The sequence below is a fragment of the Pholis gunnellus genome, assembly GCF_910591455.1.
Source record: "Pholis gunnellus genome assembly, chromosome: 17".
Classification (NCBI taxonomy): Eukaryota; Metazoa; Chordata; class Actinopteri; order Perciformes; family Pholidae; genus Pholis; species Pholis gunnellus.
In genome coordinates this window covers 11,313,975-11,330,415 of record NC_136544.1, presented here as the reverse complement: position 1 = coordinate 11,330,415, position 16,441 = coordinate 11,313,975, and the positions used below count along the sequence as shown (strand labels likewise).

The 16,441-nt window shown below is 43.8% G+C and overlaps 2 protein-coding genes across 3 annotated transcripts in view; one reads left to right on the top strand and one right to left on the bottom strand.

Moving 5' to 3' along the window:
* aatka (apoptosis-associated tyrosine kinase a) overlaps positions 1-13,576 on the top strand; it is a gene marked incomplete at its 5' end in the record, with an annotated part of 30,505 nt that extends 16,929 nt beyond the window's left edge. The window contains 12 exons of one of the 2 annotated variants that reach the window (XM_079177071.1): positions 1,171-1,312; positions 4,440-4,519; positions 4,914-5,032; positions 5,183-5,270; positions 5,386-5,519; positions 6,150-6,234; positions 6,336-6,457; positions 6,820-6,969; positions 7,665-11,049; positions 11,144-11,324; positions 11,428-11,631; positions 12,806-13,576. In XM_079177071.1, the coding sequence (XP_079033197.1) occupies positions 1,171-1,312; positions 4,440-4,519; positions 4,914-5,032; positions 5,183-5,270; positions 5,386-5,519; positions 6,150-6,234; positions 6,336-6,457; positions 6,820-6,969; positions 7,665-11,049; positions 11,144-11,324; positions 11,428-11,631; positions 12,806-12,834 (4,719 nt within the window). In that variant the 3' untranslated portion in view covers positions 12,835-13,576. Of the gene's footprint in view, positions 1-1,170; positions 1,313-3,814; positions 4,126-4,439; positions 4,520-4,913; positions 5,033-5,182; positions 5,271-5,385; positions 5,520-6,149; positions 6,235-6,335; positions 6,458-6,819; positions 6,970-7,664; positions 11,050-11,143; positions 11,325-11,427; positions 11,632-12,805 lie in introns of those variants that run through there. The other variant, XM_079177072.1, reaches the window with a different exon arrangement.
* Positions 13,577-14,473: 897 nt separating this feature from the next.
* Positions 14,474-16,441, bottom strand: part of LOC306709529 (BAR/IMD domain-containing adapter protein 2-like) — a 48,296-nt gene continuing 46,328 nt past the window's right edge. The window contains exon 15 of the mRNA XM_079177712.1: positions 14,474-16,008. The gene's annotated coding sequence lies outside the window, so the exon portion shown is untranslated. The remainder of the gene's footprint in view (positions 16,009-16,441) is intronic.

The following is a 16,441-nucleotide window of genomic DNA, read 5'->3' as shown; positions in this document are numbered from 1 at the left end:
TTGATGGGAGTTTATTATCTACCAATAAAAATGATAGAGGTGTAATTTGTCCCGCCTTAACAGGTTCAACAGGAGGCTCAGAAAGATGTCAGTCTATACAGGCCCAGGTCTAATCAACCAGATTGATTGAAAACACCTGTGTGGCTGTACAGAGGCTTTGCACTCATTTGAGCTCATGGAGTTGTTTACACTTAAAAATCTTGACCTACCCTGACAATATGTTTTATTTGGCTGCGTATTTTTCACTATTCTGCTGTTTTTTTCTTAGCATTTATAGCCGGAAGGTTGTTTATGTACTAAATAATGGTTACTTGGCCAAGTGAAGTCAGGTTTTGAAGCTACATTTGGAGGTGGCAAAGACTAAGTAAGGGACAATGCAAGCTTTTTTTTCTGGCAGATGTGCAAAGTATCGAATATGTCCCCTTCCTATGTGGTACGTCAGCACTTTGAATACATACTGTATGGGGGTTTCTATAGGGACACACTACAGAATTAGAGAGGAAGGACACTGCAGTAGACGGTGGCAGAAAGAAGAGTAGTATAGATACAAAACAGACAGAGGAAGTGGGATATGGTGTCGCTTACAGGGATGGAAAGAGAGAGGGTCACTGTTTTCCACTTCCTGTCATCCTCATCCATCCTAGTAGGGAGGTCAATCTTCAGTTAAAAGACCAGTGTTTTTGGCAAATGCACGGTTTAAATCATGATACTCCAAATAATCCCAACACTGGTGTTTTCTGTCTACTAAATTAGTCCTCACGGGTTAAAATAAATGCCAAAATGTACCGTTTACTCCATTAAAAAGCAATCACAGAAACTAGAAACTCTTTATGTGAAATAAGTTCTTGTCTTTGACATGCCTTTTAGTATTTTCTTCATGATAGGGACCTCGTTTTATGACTGTATATGTGGAAGAAAGAAAAGACAGAGTGAAAGAAAGATAGTCTTTGTGCATGCAGCTTGAACACACACATTTGCGTGTTCCCCCTACAGCGTCTTTGTCCTGACCCACACAATACACCCCACAACTTACATGACTTATGTATATAACTCGGTGGGCGTGCCTCAATGCATTTGAATGCCCTCACAGTTGAACCATTGTCTCCCACTATCTCAGTGGTAGGATGGCTGCGAGTGGATGACTAATTCCAGCATGTCTCTTTGCACCAGGAGTTTGAAAACACTGAGGGAGAAGAGTACCAGGCAGATCTCTCCGCTCTGGCCTCGCCTTCCTCCCAGAATGGCCCCGAGGTCTACATCCTTCCCCTCACTGAGGTCTCCCTGCCTGTCTCCAAACAGCCCGGCAGATCCAGTAAGAAACTACATAATTACCTTCAACACATACACCTCTAAGTTATATCGGTTTGGACTTTTAATGACCTGTCTTTTAAGTTTAATTTTTCCTTCCTGGTGTGTCTCATTTCTTCCTTTCATCTTCTCTGTTTTCTGTATTGCATATCTCCATAGGCGTTATTAATTCCCTGCTCTTTAGAAAGAGCCACCCAGAATTTCTGCCACCCGAATAGACTATAAAAAAGGTTGTTACCTCTCTGGAGCACAGTACAAATGAGTTATGTAACATCGTACTGGCTCTATAGATGTGGAATAGCCTTTTTCAGTTGTTACCTTTTATTTTATGTCCCTTCTTTCTTGTCCTCTCTCTCAATCAGTGACAGACATCTGTACATTGTGTAATGCATTTAGAAATCGCCCCACATGCTGTATGTGAAAACTGTATATCACTGGAGAGAAAGGAATCTGATATTATTTATTGGGTTCTATGCAAGTTCGTCAATATATTCTACTTTACAATAAAATGAATCTACTATTTTATTTGAATCTTACATAATCCAACGTCAGCACTTCCGCACACGTCCATATTATGTTGGCGTGTTACATTTCTACATCCATGATCCTCCTCAGCAGCGTCACAGACGATCTTCAGATCATTCTGCCTCCATCCCAGTCTGTTAAAATGTGCATGCGCATGTGTGTGCGGTGTGTGTGAATCTCTGTGTAAGCCAGATCCTGGGTGCCTCTCCCTGCATGACTCACCGGCTGTCTGCGCTGCACCGTGCACAGCCAGAAGGGAGGTGAGTCGGGGCTCAGCATCCCAGGATGTGAGCTCCAGCAATGATTGGGCAAGGCAGCCTCAGGCTAGCAGCCAATCACTAGCCTCCCCTCTGTCCTCCATCGCTACCGCTGTATGATTGGACCAGGTGTTGCAGGGCGAGGAACGGATAGATGGCGAAACGAGACGAGAATGTCTTTTACTCATTCCCCCTTTCGTATGTAAAGACATGTTGTTCATATTATTCACATGTACAAATTGTGCATTGGAAAGTATATTTTTGTGCAGCCTCTCAATTGCTTTGGTAATATCTGACAAATTATCAAGCATGCACAAATGTAAAAAGATAGAGAATAGGAAATGGCAGGATTATCATATTTCAGAGATATTACTACAATAAACTGCAAGTTGAAGGGTGAGCAGGCTCCCCCATACATATTAACATTATGCACATGTCAAATGTTATCCTCCCCCACACCGACATACACGGAGAAAATGAGTTGCCTACATGTTGAGCAGAAACACAAGTTGTATAGTTTTCTTATACGCTTACCATGAATGGCGTGTTCTATATCACTTATGCATCTGTATGAACACGCAGTACAACGTTTGCCATTGATCTGACAGTCCTGCTTTTCATTCCAACCCACTACAGAGACTCGATGCATCAAAGTGAGTGTGTGAAGTGATTGTGTGTGTGTGTGTGTGTGTGTGTGTGTGTGTGTGTGTGTGTGTGTGTATCATTCCGTGGGCCCACCGATCCCACAGCCTCACTGCACCCCACCATCTTCTCCGGAAATGCCACGAGTAGGACGGGAATGCACACTCACGCTCACACATTCCACATTCGGAATAATACCACTTTTTAATTTGTTCTCTGTCAGGGACGGGTGGTAGAGGCTCGGGTGGTAGAGGCTCGGGGGGGGGGGGGGGTTGGTGTGTAGAAGTGTGGCTCTGTTACCACCGTGACAATCTCTGCCCAGCGTTCCACTGGAGAAAGGGCCTTGTGTGTGTCTCCACATGAGTGTTTGCGTGCCTGTGTGTGTGTGTTTGGTCCACTGGGTACCAGGAGACGCAGCACGAGTGTGTGAGCGAGCGAGCCAAACAATGGCCCTGATTTAGGCCGGCTGGGCAGTGGGTGAGCATAAGGCCGGGCTAAAACGTCCATGGAACGCACCAGTGGAGGACTGGCATTATGGGTCGAATACAGTGAGGGGTCTGTGACAGAATGAGGAGAGACAAGGGAAGGGTGGTGGCATGCACCAGGACCTAAGAGCGGGGAGGGGAGGCTTGAGATAGGGGTGGTGAGTGTGTATGACAGAGGTCTTTTCTGCATTTGACAGAGCAGTGTTTGTGTCCTGTTTGGCTGAGGAATGCTGCTGTCCTGGGTGACAGGGGGGCATTATGTGGGCCTTATGTCACTACTGGGTGTCTTGAAGCTGCACACAGAGCTGTCGCGTCAGTCGGCACACTACTAACATGCGTGACGGTCACATCAGGCGTGATACATGACCAGAAAATCTCAGCGCCCAGGGGCAGAAATCCTCCACCGTCTGCAGATCGGTCCACTGACTCGAAGCTGTGATACGTTTCTATCATGCTCAGCTTTCTGTACTTTTGAATGTAGTCTGTATGGGAATCCAGGATTTCCTTGTTTGCTCGACAGCTGGAGAGCTCTAGACGAGGACAGTACAGTTATGTGTGTTTTCGTGTGTCCCAGTTGGAGGATGAGTTCGGTGCAGACCGGGAGAGGCAGCGTGGCGAGCTTGTTCAGCTGTGCGAGGGCTCGGAGGGTTAAATCCTGCCGAGGCTCTCTCACACGCATACTGCGACCGGGGGCTCTTTCTCAAATACACACAATGAGGCTAAGATGCCTGGGGTTGGGGTCACAGGCTCTCGGTTCTCACACTCTGGACCAGTACTTCATCCCTGCCTGGGACTCCGACTCGGTCCCCGGTCCCGGTGCTCAGAGTGGCTGGCCGCTCCAGTGCTCCGCCATCGTCTTTCGACTCGCCATCATCATCTTCGCTCTTGAAATATGAGGATCCATGGAGGTATTTGAATTTGCGCACGACTCGCTGGCTTAAAGTTTCTTTGTTCTTGTAGATACTTATTTAACGTAGTTAGAAAGTTGGGTTTATTTGCAATCAGGAAATCTGTCTTCTTCAGTTGATGCAACGTTTCATTCAGGAAAATGTACATTCATTTTTTTGGGCTGAGAGGAATTTGTATTATTTCTCTTTGCCCCTCTTTGTTTTATTGACTTTACTCATTGAAGACCTCTCTTCTCTTCTTTCCAACTACAACAGTCTTTTTTTTAATTCCTGTTTAAAAGTAATCTTATGTCTTTCTTACTGTTCCTTTCCAGTCCAGCTGCTGAAATCGTCAGACCTTGGCCGCCATAGTCTACTCTATCTAAAGGAGATTGGACATGGGTGGTTTGGCAAGGTGAAAAAATGTTTTTCTTCCCAAAACACACTCAATCACACAGACAACATCTTTGTACTAATTATTACTTGCCTTCAAATGCCTCTTTACTGTACTCGTACTGTATTAACTGTACTCCAATGTGCTTTCTACTCTGTGAGGAATGCGATGGTAATGTGATGATGATGATCTCATTCTAGCAAAGCTAATCTTTGGCACTTGTGTTAAGGAGGGCAGTTGAAATTCACAGTCACAGTAAATTCCTCACTATTTACTGCACAGTATGTGCTCCTGTTACACTTCTTAGATTTGCTCATGAACCAATCTTATTTGTTGTTGTTTTTTTCTCACTTTGTAACTCCATAGTGATGCTGTCTCATTAATCACAGTCTGCATACTTCTGTATACTTCCCAGGTTCTGCTGGGTGAGGTCAATGCGGGCCTCAGCACCACCCAGGTGGTTGTAAAGGAGCTGAAAGCCAGTGCCAGTGTCCAGGATCAGATGCAGTTCTTGGAGGAGGCGCAGCCATACCGGTCAGTTCACTGAAACATCAGCGATCACTCAGCACAGCCCTTTAGAGCATGAGTAGTACAACTTAGCAATGAAACAACTTAAATTAAAGATGTATTTATTGTATGTACGGTCTTTGTGCGCTCAAACTCAAATCCTGTTTCTTCCGCCAGAACCCTCCAGCACCCGGCCCTCCTGCAGTGCCTGGCACAGTGCTCAGAGGTCACTCCTTATCTGCTGGTCATGGAGTTTTGCCCTCTGGTGGGACACACTTTTATGATAAAATTCATTATTTTCTTTCTTGGTACCGTTTTTTGTTTGGATTATTCATAAATGGTCAGGGCAGCTTCCAACCTCATTTCCTTTCTCCTCTCAGGGCGATCTGAAGAGCTATCTGCGCAGCTGTCGGGTGGCTGACTCCGAGACTCCTGACCCTTTGATCCTCCAGCGAATGGCGTGTGACATTGCCTCAGGGCTTCTGCAACTCCAAAAATACAACTTTATTCACAGGTACAGTATGTCAGTCAGTCTAGCTCTATTTACCTACATCAACTTGAATCTTAATGCACCGGAAAGGAACCCAAATGCTCTGCGCACCCCCTGCTGGCCTCTCCCTGCAACAACATCCTGGTGCTGCCTGAGTAGTTGTCACAAACTCCAGCATCAGTGATTTTGTTGCGGGGGGCGAGCCCCTATCGCTCTCTCGCAGCCATGTGTTGGCTGCCATAGCAACTAATGAGTGGCTGCCAGACAAAAGAGCTCACTGTTTGTGGAGGAGGTGAGATTAAACAACGTGGCTTTGTTTAGTCCGGTTCTTTATGGTCAGGTGAGAAGAAATAGTACATGATACTTTACATGTACACATTTCATGAGGTGATTGAATTAATACTGTGGCTACATAGGATCATCACGATGCTGGGAGACATTCATTTAAAATGTTCATTAACAACCGGTTTTCCAACGGAGTCCCGCCCACAGTGGGATGTTCAGAGACAAAACTAAAGAGGATTGAAAAGTAAAAAACTGTTCTAACTTGTGCTTGAAATTACAAAAGTTTTTCAGGGTCTTTAAAGAAGATCAATAACTATGTTTATGCAGCTCCGTTGTACTGTATTAGATGAGTTTCTTTTGTTTTGACAGTGACTTGGCCTTGCGAAACTGCCTGCTAACTTCAGAAATGTCAGTTAAGATCGGAGACTATGGCCTTTCTCACAGCCGATACAAGGTCAGACTGTCTTTTGATGTCATTTTTTTTTTATTGCTTTTGACTTTTTCACCCTATTAGTGCTCCAACATGTATTTTTTTTGTCATTGTTGTTTTTATAGGATGACTATTATGTAACACAAGACCAGATGTGGGTGCCCCTGCGCTGGATTGCACCTGAGCTCATAGACGAAGTCCACGGAAACCTGCTGGTCGTTGACCAAACAAAATCCAGCAACATATGGTCAGATGTTTGAAGAGTTATAGCTACTTTAATGAGATAACACTACCATACCGACATCACCTTTTATCTTTTAAGTATAGAAATGGTTTAACGCAGATTATTTTCTTTCTGTATATAAAAATTTGAATGAAATGCTCTTACTTTGATTTAATACCTATTTTATTGATAGAATGCTACTTTGGATGCTCAGCTTATGATGTTTTCCTGTGCTCTGTCCTCTGCTTTTATTGTGAAACTCTTTTGGAAATTTGTGTACAGCACAAATATACTAACATAACATATAAACGGTTACAGCTTGTTTGGAACATGGCCATATTTGAGATATGAGTGAGTGCACTTAATGGTTTCTTTGCTCGTTCCAGGTCATTGGGGGTGACTGTGTGGGAGCTGTTTGAGCTGGGAAACCAGCCGTACAGACACTACTCTGACAGACAGGTGCTGACATATGCGGTGAAGGAACAGCAGCTCAAACTACCCAAACCCCTGCTCCAATTCCCCCTGGCTGAGCGCTGGTGAGACATAGTTGCATGCCCACACACTCTGAGAGACTTACACTACATACACATGTACAGGGTGACTCTTATATATCTTGATTCCACATACATTTTAGACATTACAAAGCCTTCAGGTCTTGCTGGCCAATTAATTTTTAACAAGGCAATGTGTATTTTAAATAGGGTTCTGCTTTTAGTGGTGCACCAGTCCACCGTAGCGATAATTCTCTTTGCTAGCAAGGGCAGATGATCAATACTTTTCCTATTATTTATGATCCCCCTTGGCATCGACCAGAGTAAAATCACCTCATTCATCTTTATCTGGGCGGCCAGCCAAATATTATATACTTATTTATTTATTTTCAAAATTGTTCTTCACTAAATTAAATGCGCTCCACTGAGGAGGCTCCAAGGAGGAAAGTAAACATCTTTTAACTATGTCAGCATCTGCACTGCACCTCCGTCATATACTCTATAATGTCTGGAACAAGTGCTATGTGTTGCTAGAAAGTGCTGACATTTCTTTTATATATCGCCTTGATGTGAGTCTAGGATCAATTGTTTTACTTTTGCCTATTTCTCTCCTTATGTAAAAAACTATAGATATTAATAAGCTCTTTTTAGCTAACTGATATCCAGAAGTAAGGAACAGTAACACAATTAAAACACGTAATCTCTTTTGCCCCCGATTTTGTTCTTCTCTTTCTGTCCAGGTATGAGGTGATGCAGTTCTGCTGGCTGCAGCCGGAGCTGAGACCTAGCAGCGAGGAAGTCCACCTTCTGGTCACATACTTGTGTGCCAAAGGCTCGAGTGAGGCTGAGGAAGACTTTGAACAACGTTGGAACGCCTTGAGACCCAATCTGTTCAGCAGCACCTCCCACACAGCTGCATCCACAAACCTAGTCCTGACCCCTACACCTGCCTCAGCTGACGTCCCCAGTCCAGACCAAACACAAGCATTGGAGCTGGCCTCCTCTGCCTCGTCCTCCTTCCCCCTCCTGGAGCACTTCTCTGACAGCTTCCACTCCGACACAGGGGATGACCTGCTGACCGTCACAGAGACCAGCCATGGTCTCAACTTTGAGTACAAATGGGAGCAGGCCCGAGCTGAGCAGCCTTACTGCTCCTCCTCCACCAGTGGAGCATTGGGCCAGGGGAACCCATATTACCAGGATATCTACTATTCAAGTAAAGGAAGCACCTCAGGGGGTTGCAAGACTGACAGCCCGACATCAGGCCTATCCCCATCCTACTATGAACCTGAACACCCTGGTGTGGTCCCAGTGTTGAGCGCCCACAGCCCCTCGGTCAGCAGCGAGTATTACATTCGCATAGAGGAACCAATGGAGTGTAACATTAACCTGGATGACGGCGTGGTGGACTACAGCCCAGGACTGGAGGCCAGCAGCAGCAGGTTGTCCTCTGAGAGTCGGACTGCTCAATCCATGGCACAGCCCAGTGCTTACTGGTCAACTGACAACAACAAATCTACTGCCTATGACTCTGATTCAAGCCCCACCGTCCAACTAAGCATGGAGCCACTGCTGAGACAGTCGTCCAGCACCAGCCCTGTAAAGCTACGCCACTCGCACAACTGCTTCTCATCCAGTCAAGACGACACGATCTACTGTGAACAGTCATCGGCATACAAGGCCCGCCAATCCTGTCTGTCCGAACTGGATACATCGCCAGAGTCCAGATCAAACCTTCTCCATCCAGTTGGGCGTTTAGAAAACCCGCGCAGTTTGTCACAAGCAGTCAGCAGCCCAAGCTTAGGGTTCTGTGATCCCTACCTTGAAGCGGGCACAGGCCGGAGCATGGTGAATGAAAGCTGCCATAATATGATGGGTCCCCTCAGAAAGACACTACCCATTGTTAACCACATTAGCATCGATGTCGAGACCGACGACGGCCTGCTGGTGGGCCAGCAGAGAGGTGACGACATCGAGGATGACCTTTTCTCTGAAGGAGAGGCCACTAACTGGACCTCAAACCATTCAGCAAACAATAATAGCCTGAGCTTTGACGGCAGGCAGACAGGCAGTGGGCATGACAGCTATCTGGACCTTCAATATACTGCTCACTCTAACACAACAGAATTATGGTCCTTAACCAAGGCCACCACAAGAACCTTCCACAGCTCCAGGTTGTGCGGCACCTTCGAGGCAGAAGGAGGAGACTCTGGTTGTAACGCTGCTAGCAAGCCCAGTGAATTAGGTTCATACTTTCACTTATGTCACAAAGAGAAAGAGGAGGCTGCCACTCAAGCAGAAAATAACTTAACTGCAGAACATCTAAGAAGTATGTATTCTCTTACCAGCTCAAGTATTAATACCAGAAGTACAGAGGGTGGAAAAATGGAGGGACAAAAGCAGTTGTTGCCTAAGGGAGAAAGATTGTACTCTGAGCCTAAGATGATACCTGAGCCAAGTTATATAAAGTCTCCATCTTCTTTCAAGGAGGCTCAGACTGGTCCGACAGGAGCCTTGTCGGACAAGCAGCAACGTAACATGTGGGAGGGAGTTTCAACAGGGATCCCTGTTGGTCACGGAAACAAGAGGCTAAACTATCCAGATACATCAGAACGTAGCAGAGGATTGGACAGTGGAGTGGGGGTCAGACACTCCAGCATTAGCCTGGTTGAGCTTGGTGACTTTAGTGAGGATGATGATGATGACATCACAGATATTACATCCGGGATCTTTGCCGACTTCAACCTGGACTATGCTGAGATAGAGGAGGAAGAGCTCAGCCCATTAAAGCATCCAGAGGGAACTCCTGACTCTGTAGACGCCCTTAACCTGTCCTCATCGATGGCAAGTAATCAGGCCTTCAGCCCCGATCCCTTCAATACCCCTGTCCTGCCCAAATCCCTGGACAGTGGCTATGACACAGAGAACAATGAATCTCCAGAGTTTCTCTTCAAAGAGCTTGGAGATCCCCGGTGTGGTGAGAGGAGCCCTAGGCTGGGGGGAGAACCAGAACTAGTTCTGCAGGTGGGTTTGGGACAAGGGGCCTGCACCTCAGAGCTACAGTTAAAGAGCCTGACTGACAAGAATGCATACAGGGATTCAGCCTATTTCTCAGACTATGATGCTGAAAATGAGAGGAGCCCTCAAGAGGAAGGCAGTAAGTTCTTTTCAGGTCCAAGTAACGGTGACTTTCCTGCTGAGAAATTGAGCGCTATCAAAGATGATGATATTGTGAAAAGGCAATTAAATGAGAAACATTTAACAAATCTGAGACACATCAAAAGTTGTGTTTTGGTGAATCACTCAGAGGCTGACCTTGGCTCAAACAATCCCCTCCCCACCCCTGGGTTGTCCATGCTATCACCGTTTCCTCCACAGATGGGTGGCTGCCTGACTAAAGAGTCTGCCCCTGCAGGTGATGATCTTGGGTTGGAGACAGACCACTCAGGAGAGGAACCTTCCTCAGAGCTTAGCTCCTCCATTGGGTCTGAGGCCTCTTCCACTACCCAGGAGGCCTCAGGAAACCACGACCAGGGGAACAGGAGAGCAGAAGATTATTCTCCTGTCCAGTCTTTGAATTCTGACTCCACCATAACTGACTACACAGATGAGGCCCCCAACAAAAATGAAAGTGGTGATGGATCCACAGAGGACGAGATGCCCGAATTCAATCACATCAAGGAAGAGGCGGAGGACAGAAGGGAGGGTGCGAGAATAAACGAGGAGGATTTTGAGGACATAGACGCGGGGGAATGCGACTCACAGGACAGCTTATGTGAGGAATCCAACGGTGGTGTCGACCTGTCCTCTTCCTCGTCATTGTTGGAGCTGTGCGGAGAAGATGTGAGAGCGCCGCTGGAAGAGGCCGAGGATGAAGATGATTCAGATGACAGCGAGTCTGATGAAGAGTTGAGGACTTATAACATCCAAGATGAAGACAGTGAGGAGAGTGAGGAGGATTTCACCCCGGTGCCAGTGGTGGTAAGCGACTGCAGCAGGGCTAGACACCTCCGCAGTCTCCTGAAGATGCCCACATTGCTCACCCAGTCCTTCTGTGACGAGCTGGAGAGGAAGAAAAAAGCGGTGTCCTTCTTTGATGATGTTACGGTGTTCCTTTTTGATCAGGTATGACATCAAAGATGTTCAATGTGTATTGTATATTTACGATTACTTTATTTCTTTAGAGAATGAGGGGGATGTTTACGTTCATGTCTTCCAGGAGAGCCCCACGGGAGAGCTGGCTGATTACGCCTTCCCCACTGGAACAGAGTCCAATGGACAGGAATCTTCGGGGGAAAAAAACACTGACCACCAGCTGCAACCTGACCCTGAACTTGAAGCTCGATCCTGTGAACCGTTTTGTGTTTCTGAAGAAACAGATGGGAACAACTCAGAGAAGGGTGAGTTTGTCAAGGACACAAAATGCTACGCAGAGTTATCCTAGTTGATGCATCTCAAATTGTTCACAATAACTGCAATTGTGACTTGTCCGTGTGCATTCAGGTGCGGGTTATGAATGGGAAGATGAACTCTTGTTAGAGCCCCATTCATCCTCACCTAAAACCATCCCCGAGCCCCCGTCCTCACCCACGTCCCCCTCCAACCGTCCTGAGGCTCCGAAACCTGCAGCTGTAACACTTAACCGTTTTATGGTCTCCCGATTCTCTATCACACATGTCTCCGACCCCCACATGGGCTCAGCTACAGGTCTGTATTAACTGTCTTTCATACACAGTTGGGACTGTTGCGGGACTGACCCGCTCTAATCTTAAATTCACAATCATCTAATATAGTAATAAATGCGCTTGTTTTTTGTTGCTACAGCATATATGTGCACTGTAAATCACAGAAACCCCCATAAACTAAAAGGGAGACTTTCTTTCGGGGGGGGGGGGTTATGTTGGCGCCACCTGTCTTTACATTAAAGTACTGTTATTCCAAATGGCTGATCAAATCCCTTTATTTCAAACCATATTTGCATAAAGTGGTAATGTTACCGTTCTATGATAGACAGTCACACTGACTAACAACCAGACAGCAGCCTTCTACACGGCACAATAGCTGCAGACTTTGAACAAAAACCCATATTAGCTATCCTCCTTAAGTCTCTTTCTTGTCTAACGTACAAGTCTTGTTCGGCACCTGAGCTTAGTGGGGAAAAGTGTGCTGCTAGTATGTCACAAAAAAGTCATAGTATAATATGTCGAGAGAAATTACAGAGATGTCATAGAATAGTATGCCATAAAAAGTTATACTACAACTTTTATTGTCACAAACTATAATATATCATATCAATAAAAAAGTCATACATGTCATAAAAAAGTCATCCTATGACAGAAATGTCATACTATAGTGTGCCATAAAAAACTCATAGTTTATTGTGTCATTAAAAAACTAATTCTATAGTATGTCATAGAAAAGTCATTTGTATGTCATTAAATTGTAAGTTTAGTGTTGGTGGTGTCGTGACAGGTATTGACGCTAAACGTAAAATATTGATCAACTTGACAATAAGCATATGGTGATATCTTGTAATCCAGCTTCTCTTAAATCATTTTATACATATACAGGCTCTCTCCTCCTCCCTTCAGTCATATTTTACATGTAATCTCATTTGCCAAAAAAGAGAAAAACGCAAAATAATACGACCAGTTCCGGTTGATTTAGAATTTATTTTTGAGTAAAAACAATGACATTTTTTCGTAGCTTAGCAGTGTTGATTATTTTTGTTGATACATGCGCATCAAGTTTCGGAATTTTGTGCATAGTTCCATTTCAGTGTGTATATAATGGAGAAAAAACTGTAATGCAGATTATTTTTTTTAATGGGATGTTGCAATGAAAGCTGCCCTACTTATTTCCAATCATTGATTTTCAACAGGTAACAGAGAAGATGGCCCAAAAGATTGATTGCCCCCACGGTCTGGACTGGATGAGGATGAATCCTCGTCCTTCTCCACACAGAAAAGCAGCATTATTATATTTAAATGTTTTACAGAGTTTTATTTTGTATCATCATTTGGGGCATCTGACCCTGGTGACCCTTTATGAGACTCATATTGTAGTGAAGAAAACCTTGATTATTTGCACCTTTTTTTAATTTTAATTTTGGGATAGCTGCTGGTGCGGTAACCTGAGTGAGACGACCAAGCAAGTGGATACAATTCAGATCGTATTGTTTGCAGACTTAAAATCTACAAGTTTATTAATTTAAAACACAGTACATGTTGATTTCTGTTGGTGACCTTACAGCTAAATTAGTTAATTTAAAAGGAAATAAATGAAAATAACAGGTGAATAAAAGGAAATGACTTCTCCTCTCATTGGCTGCCTTGGTCCACCCGCTTAACACTTCTCTGGCATTTTGAAAGACGGTTTCAGCTCTCACTGTTGGCGCCAGAGAACAATGCTCAATAATTGTTGCATAAGATGCTATTGTCGATTTCTAAACACAAAACCAGACTTTATAACAGCCGTGGGTGGTGGTGGTGGTGGTGAGGGTGTTTGTAGATGGAGGTACAGGAACTTATTTAGTCCCTTAATCCAAATCATATTGATGGTGGATTCGCTATATGTTAATGGTTAGATGATGCAGGAAATCAAGTTGTTGTCACTCCCTGATTATCACCAACACTCACTCTGGTTAATGATGACCTACAGTATATGTCTAGAGTTACCACATCAGTCTGAAGCACTTTGTATAGCCAAACTGGGTCTTTTATTGTAGAAGTTGTGGCTCTGTTGCTCTTCCCCCCCCCCCCCCCCCTCTATCCTGGAATGAAAATATCTAAACATGTGAGGTTCCTTATTTGTGTCCACAGTGCCAGCTACAGTTTCACTTTATTTGTGGCATATTAGCTTTGTTTGTGTGACATTTCATCAGCAATAGTGACACCAAAGGGATAGAGAGGTGTTACAACACTACCGAGCGGTGTCACGTCAATATGTCATCATGCATCTTTTCTACATCTATGTATCGTCCACAGTGTCATACATAATGTATTCTATTAAATTTGTGCTGAATGCCCGGGTCTGAGGTGTAAAAACAAAAAAAATCTAAATATGACATCTCACATATTGTATGAATGTTTTACCAACATGTAGCGGGTAGCTTGACTTGAATTACTACTGCTGTATCGACGGCTCCCTCCCCTTCTCTATTCCTTCTGTAGCTCAAAGTGCCAATTCAGTTTCCTCTCACCTTGCCTTTTCATTTCTGCAAGAAGAGAAAACGTTGCTAGTATTTTTATACGAATTTGAAAAAGATGCAATCCAGGATGATGGTCTCTTAAAATGTGCCGGAGATATTACAAGGCCTATTGGCTAAAGTGGCAGACACCTTTGGAGAAGGTGAGGTGGGTTGCTCTGTGCACCGGTAGTAACATCATTGCTGTTTCCATTTTCCCCTCACTCATTGCTATTGTACTATCCCAAACAAATAAATCCAAATACTTTTTCCCTTTGTGTGTCTGTGATACATTCATCGGCGTTGATGTCGAAGAGGTGCACTTTCCTACAAAACCACATGAAAACACAACACATACAAGTATGAAGTTTCTGCCCATTTAGATTTATTCAGGACAAGATAATTTATGCACTTTCTGTACAGTACGGATATAATACAAATGGGGACAAAAGTGAGAAATGGACACAATGAAAGCTATATAAAAGTAAAAAAAAAAAAAAAACTGATTTGAATCTTGCTGTGTAATAAAAGCCTGATCATATCACTCAGAGTAAAGGACTCATCCATCGAAAATTGACTTTTCATGATGGAACTTTATTTCAGTCCAAGAGGCATTTTAACACGTTCACACAACCACACTGTTTTTTTTCTTCTTATAAATCGCACACAGCTCCGCTTCTACCCCAACACTCTAGATAAATGCCTCTGATCTAAGCTTTTCTCCCAGATGAGTGTATAATACTGAGAACGAACGATCAAAAGCTATGATAATACTGTACCTTATCTGATAAGCTACCGCTCCCGCAAAGCTAAATATTGTTTTTAAAAAGACCCATTATGTATGCACTGCATTTCATCTCTTGGATATCTGGCAGCTTGGACATTACTGAAATTTAAAGACAAGGAAGGAATAGCAAAAATATTCTTGTATTTCAGTGAAATCGCACTGTGCAGGAGATTGCTAAGCAAAAAAAAAAAAAAGTTCTGACATTACAAGCAAAACAAAAAAAGGGAAATAATCCCACTTTTACTTTAAAGAATATAGAAAAAAACTAATTGAACTGTGATGCATAAGCCCTCAAACCAGTTTACATGATTGGGTCGATGCTGCATGAAGCATTACACATATAAAAAAAAGATAATAGAAGGCACAGTTCCCACATTTAAAATATGGGTATACTGTATCACAACTAGTAAATATATCACTATGTTATATCATTTAACAAAAGCAGAATCTAGTTTACTTACCAACTGACCAGTTCTAGCTATTTGTTGCAGTATCCAATCAACACACTGTGCAGATTACAGTGATGCACTGAACTGTTGTCGACAATCTTATTCACCCTCAAGCCGCATTAAAACAACCTATGCCAACCTTTGCTGTTCCTTCACTGCTCATTAATGCAAATAATCCTCAAATGAAATGTACAGTGTATAGTGTTGAAGAACAAAATAAATCCCATTGCACAAGTGCAGATAAATAATATTGTCACTGCATTGCTAGTAAAAACCTATTAGCCATACCTTATCCACAACTGGCGAGATCTAAATAACTAAATCAAATCTACTATCACAATTGAATGCGATTGAATGTTCAGGCTGAGACATTCAATGTTTGTGGAGGCATTTGCAAAAATATCACGAGGATTAACTAGAAATTCCCAAGAGTGAATTTCCACGGCAAAGAAACTTAATTCTTAGTAGTGTAACACGTCTTGTGCCCTCTTGTGATGACATCATACAACTGACACATGTCAATGTTGGCCATTTTCTCTCTCTCTCTCCTTCAAAAAGGGCCCATTAGTGGACAAAAGTGGGCAGCAGGCCGCTAGTAGAAGATGGGAGCAGATCGGTCATCATTGAAGGTGGGCCGGAGGTAGACCTCCAGGGAACGGTCACTGTGGGAAGAGGAGGGGTGAGAAAAGGACAGTTAAGGTTGAACACAGACAGAATTTAGAGGGATACATGGTCAGATATGTAACACCACCCAAAGAAATCTGCCTTCCCATTGCTTTGTTTCTTACAGTAAGTTGAGCAAATAGTTACAGTATCTACTGTGAGTTTCAGCAAGCATGTAATGAGAAAGCTCAGGTAAGATGTGGGAGAAAAAAAAAGAACAAAAACAGCTCGCTATAGGCTTGCATGCAGGGTTAGTTTTCTGATATGCACACACATAAAAATAATAGCTCTTTTACAACCCAAAGCCTCCTGGACTGACAGAACCAAATGCTGCCACATCCACGAAGGCCAAAGGACAGAAAAGACCCGTAATTCCCAGCATCCTACTACAGCCAGAAAGCCAATGACAGCAGAGAGAGAGAGAGAGAGAGA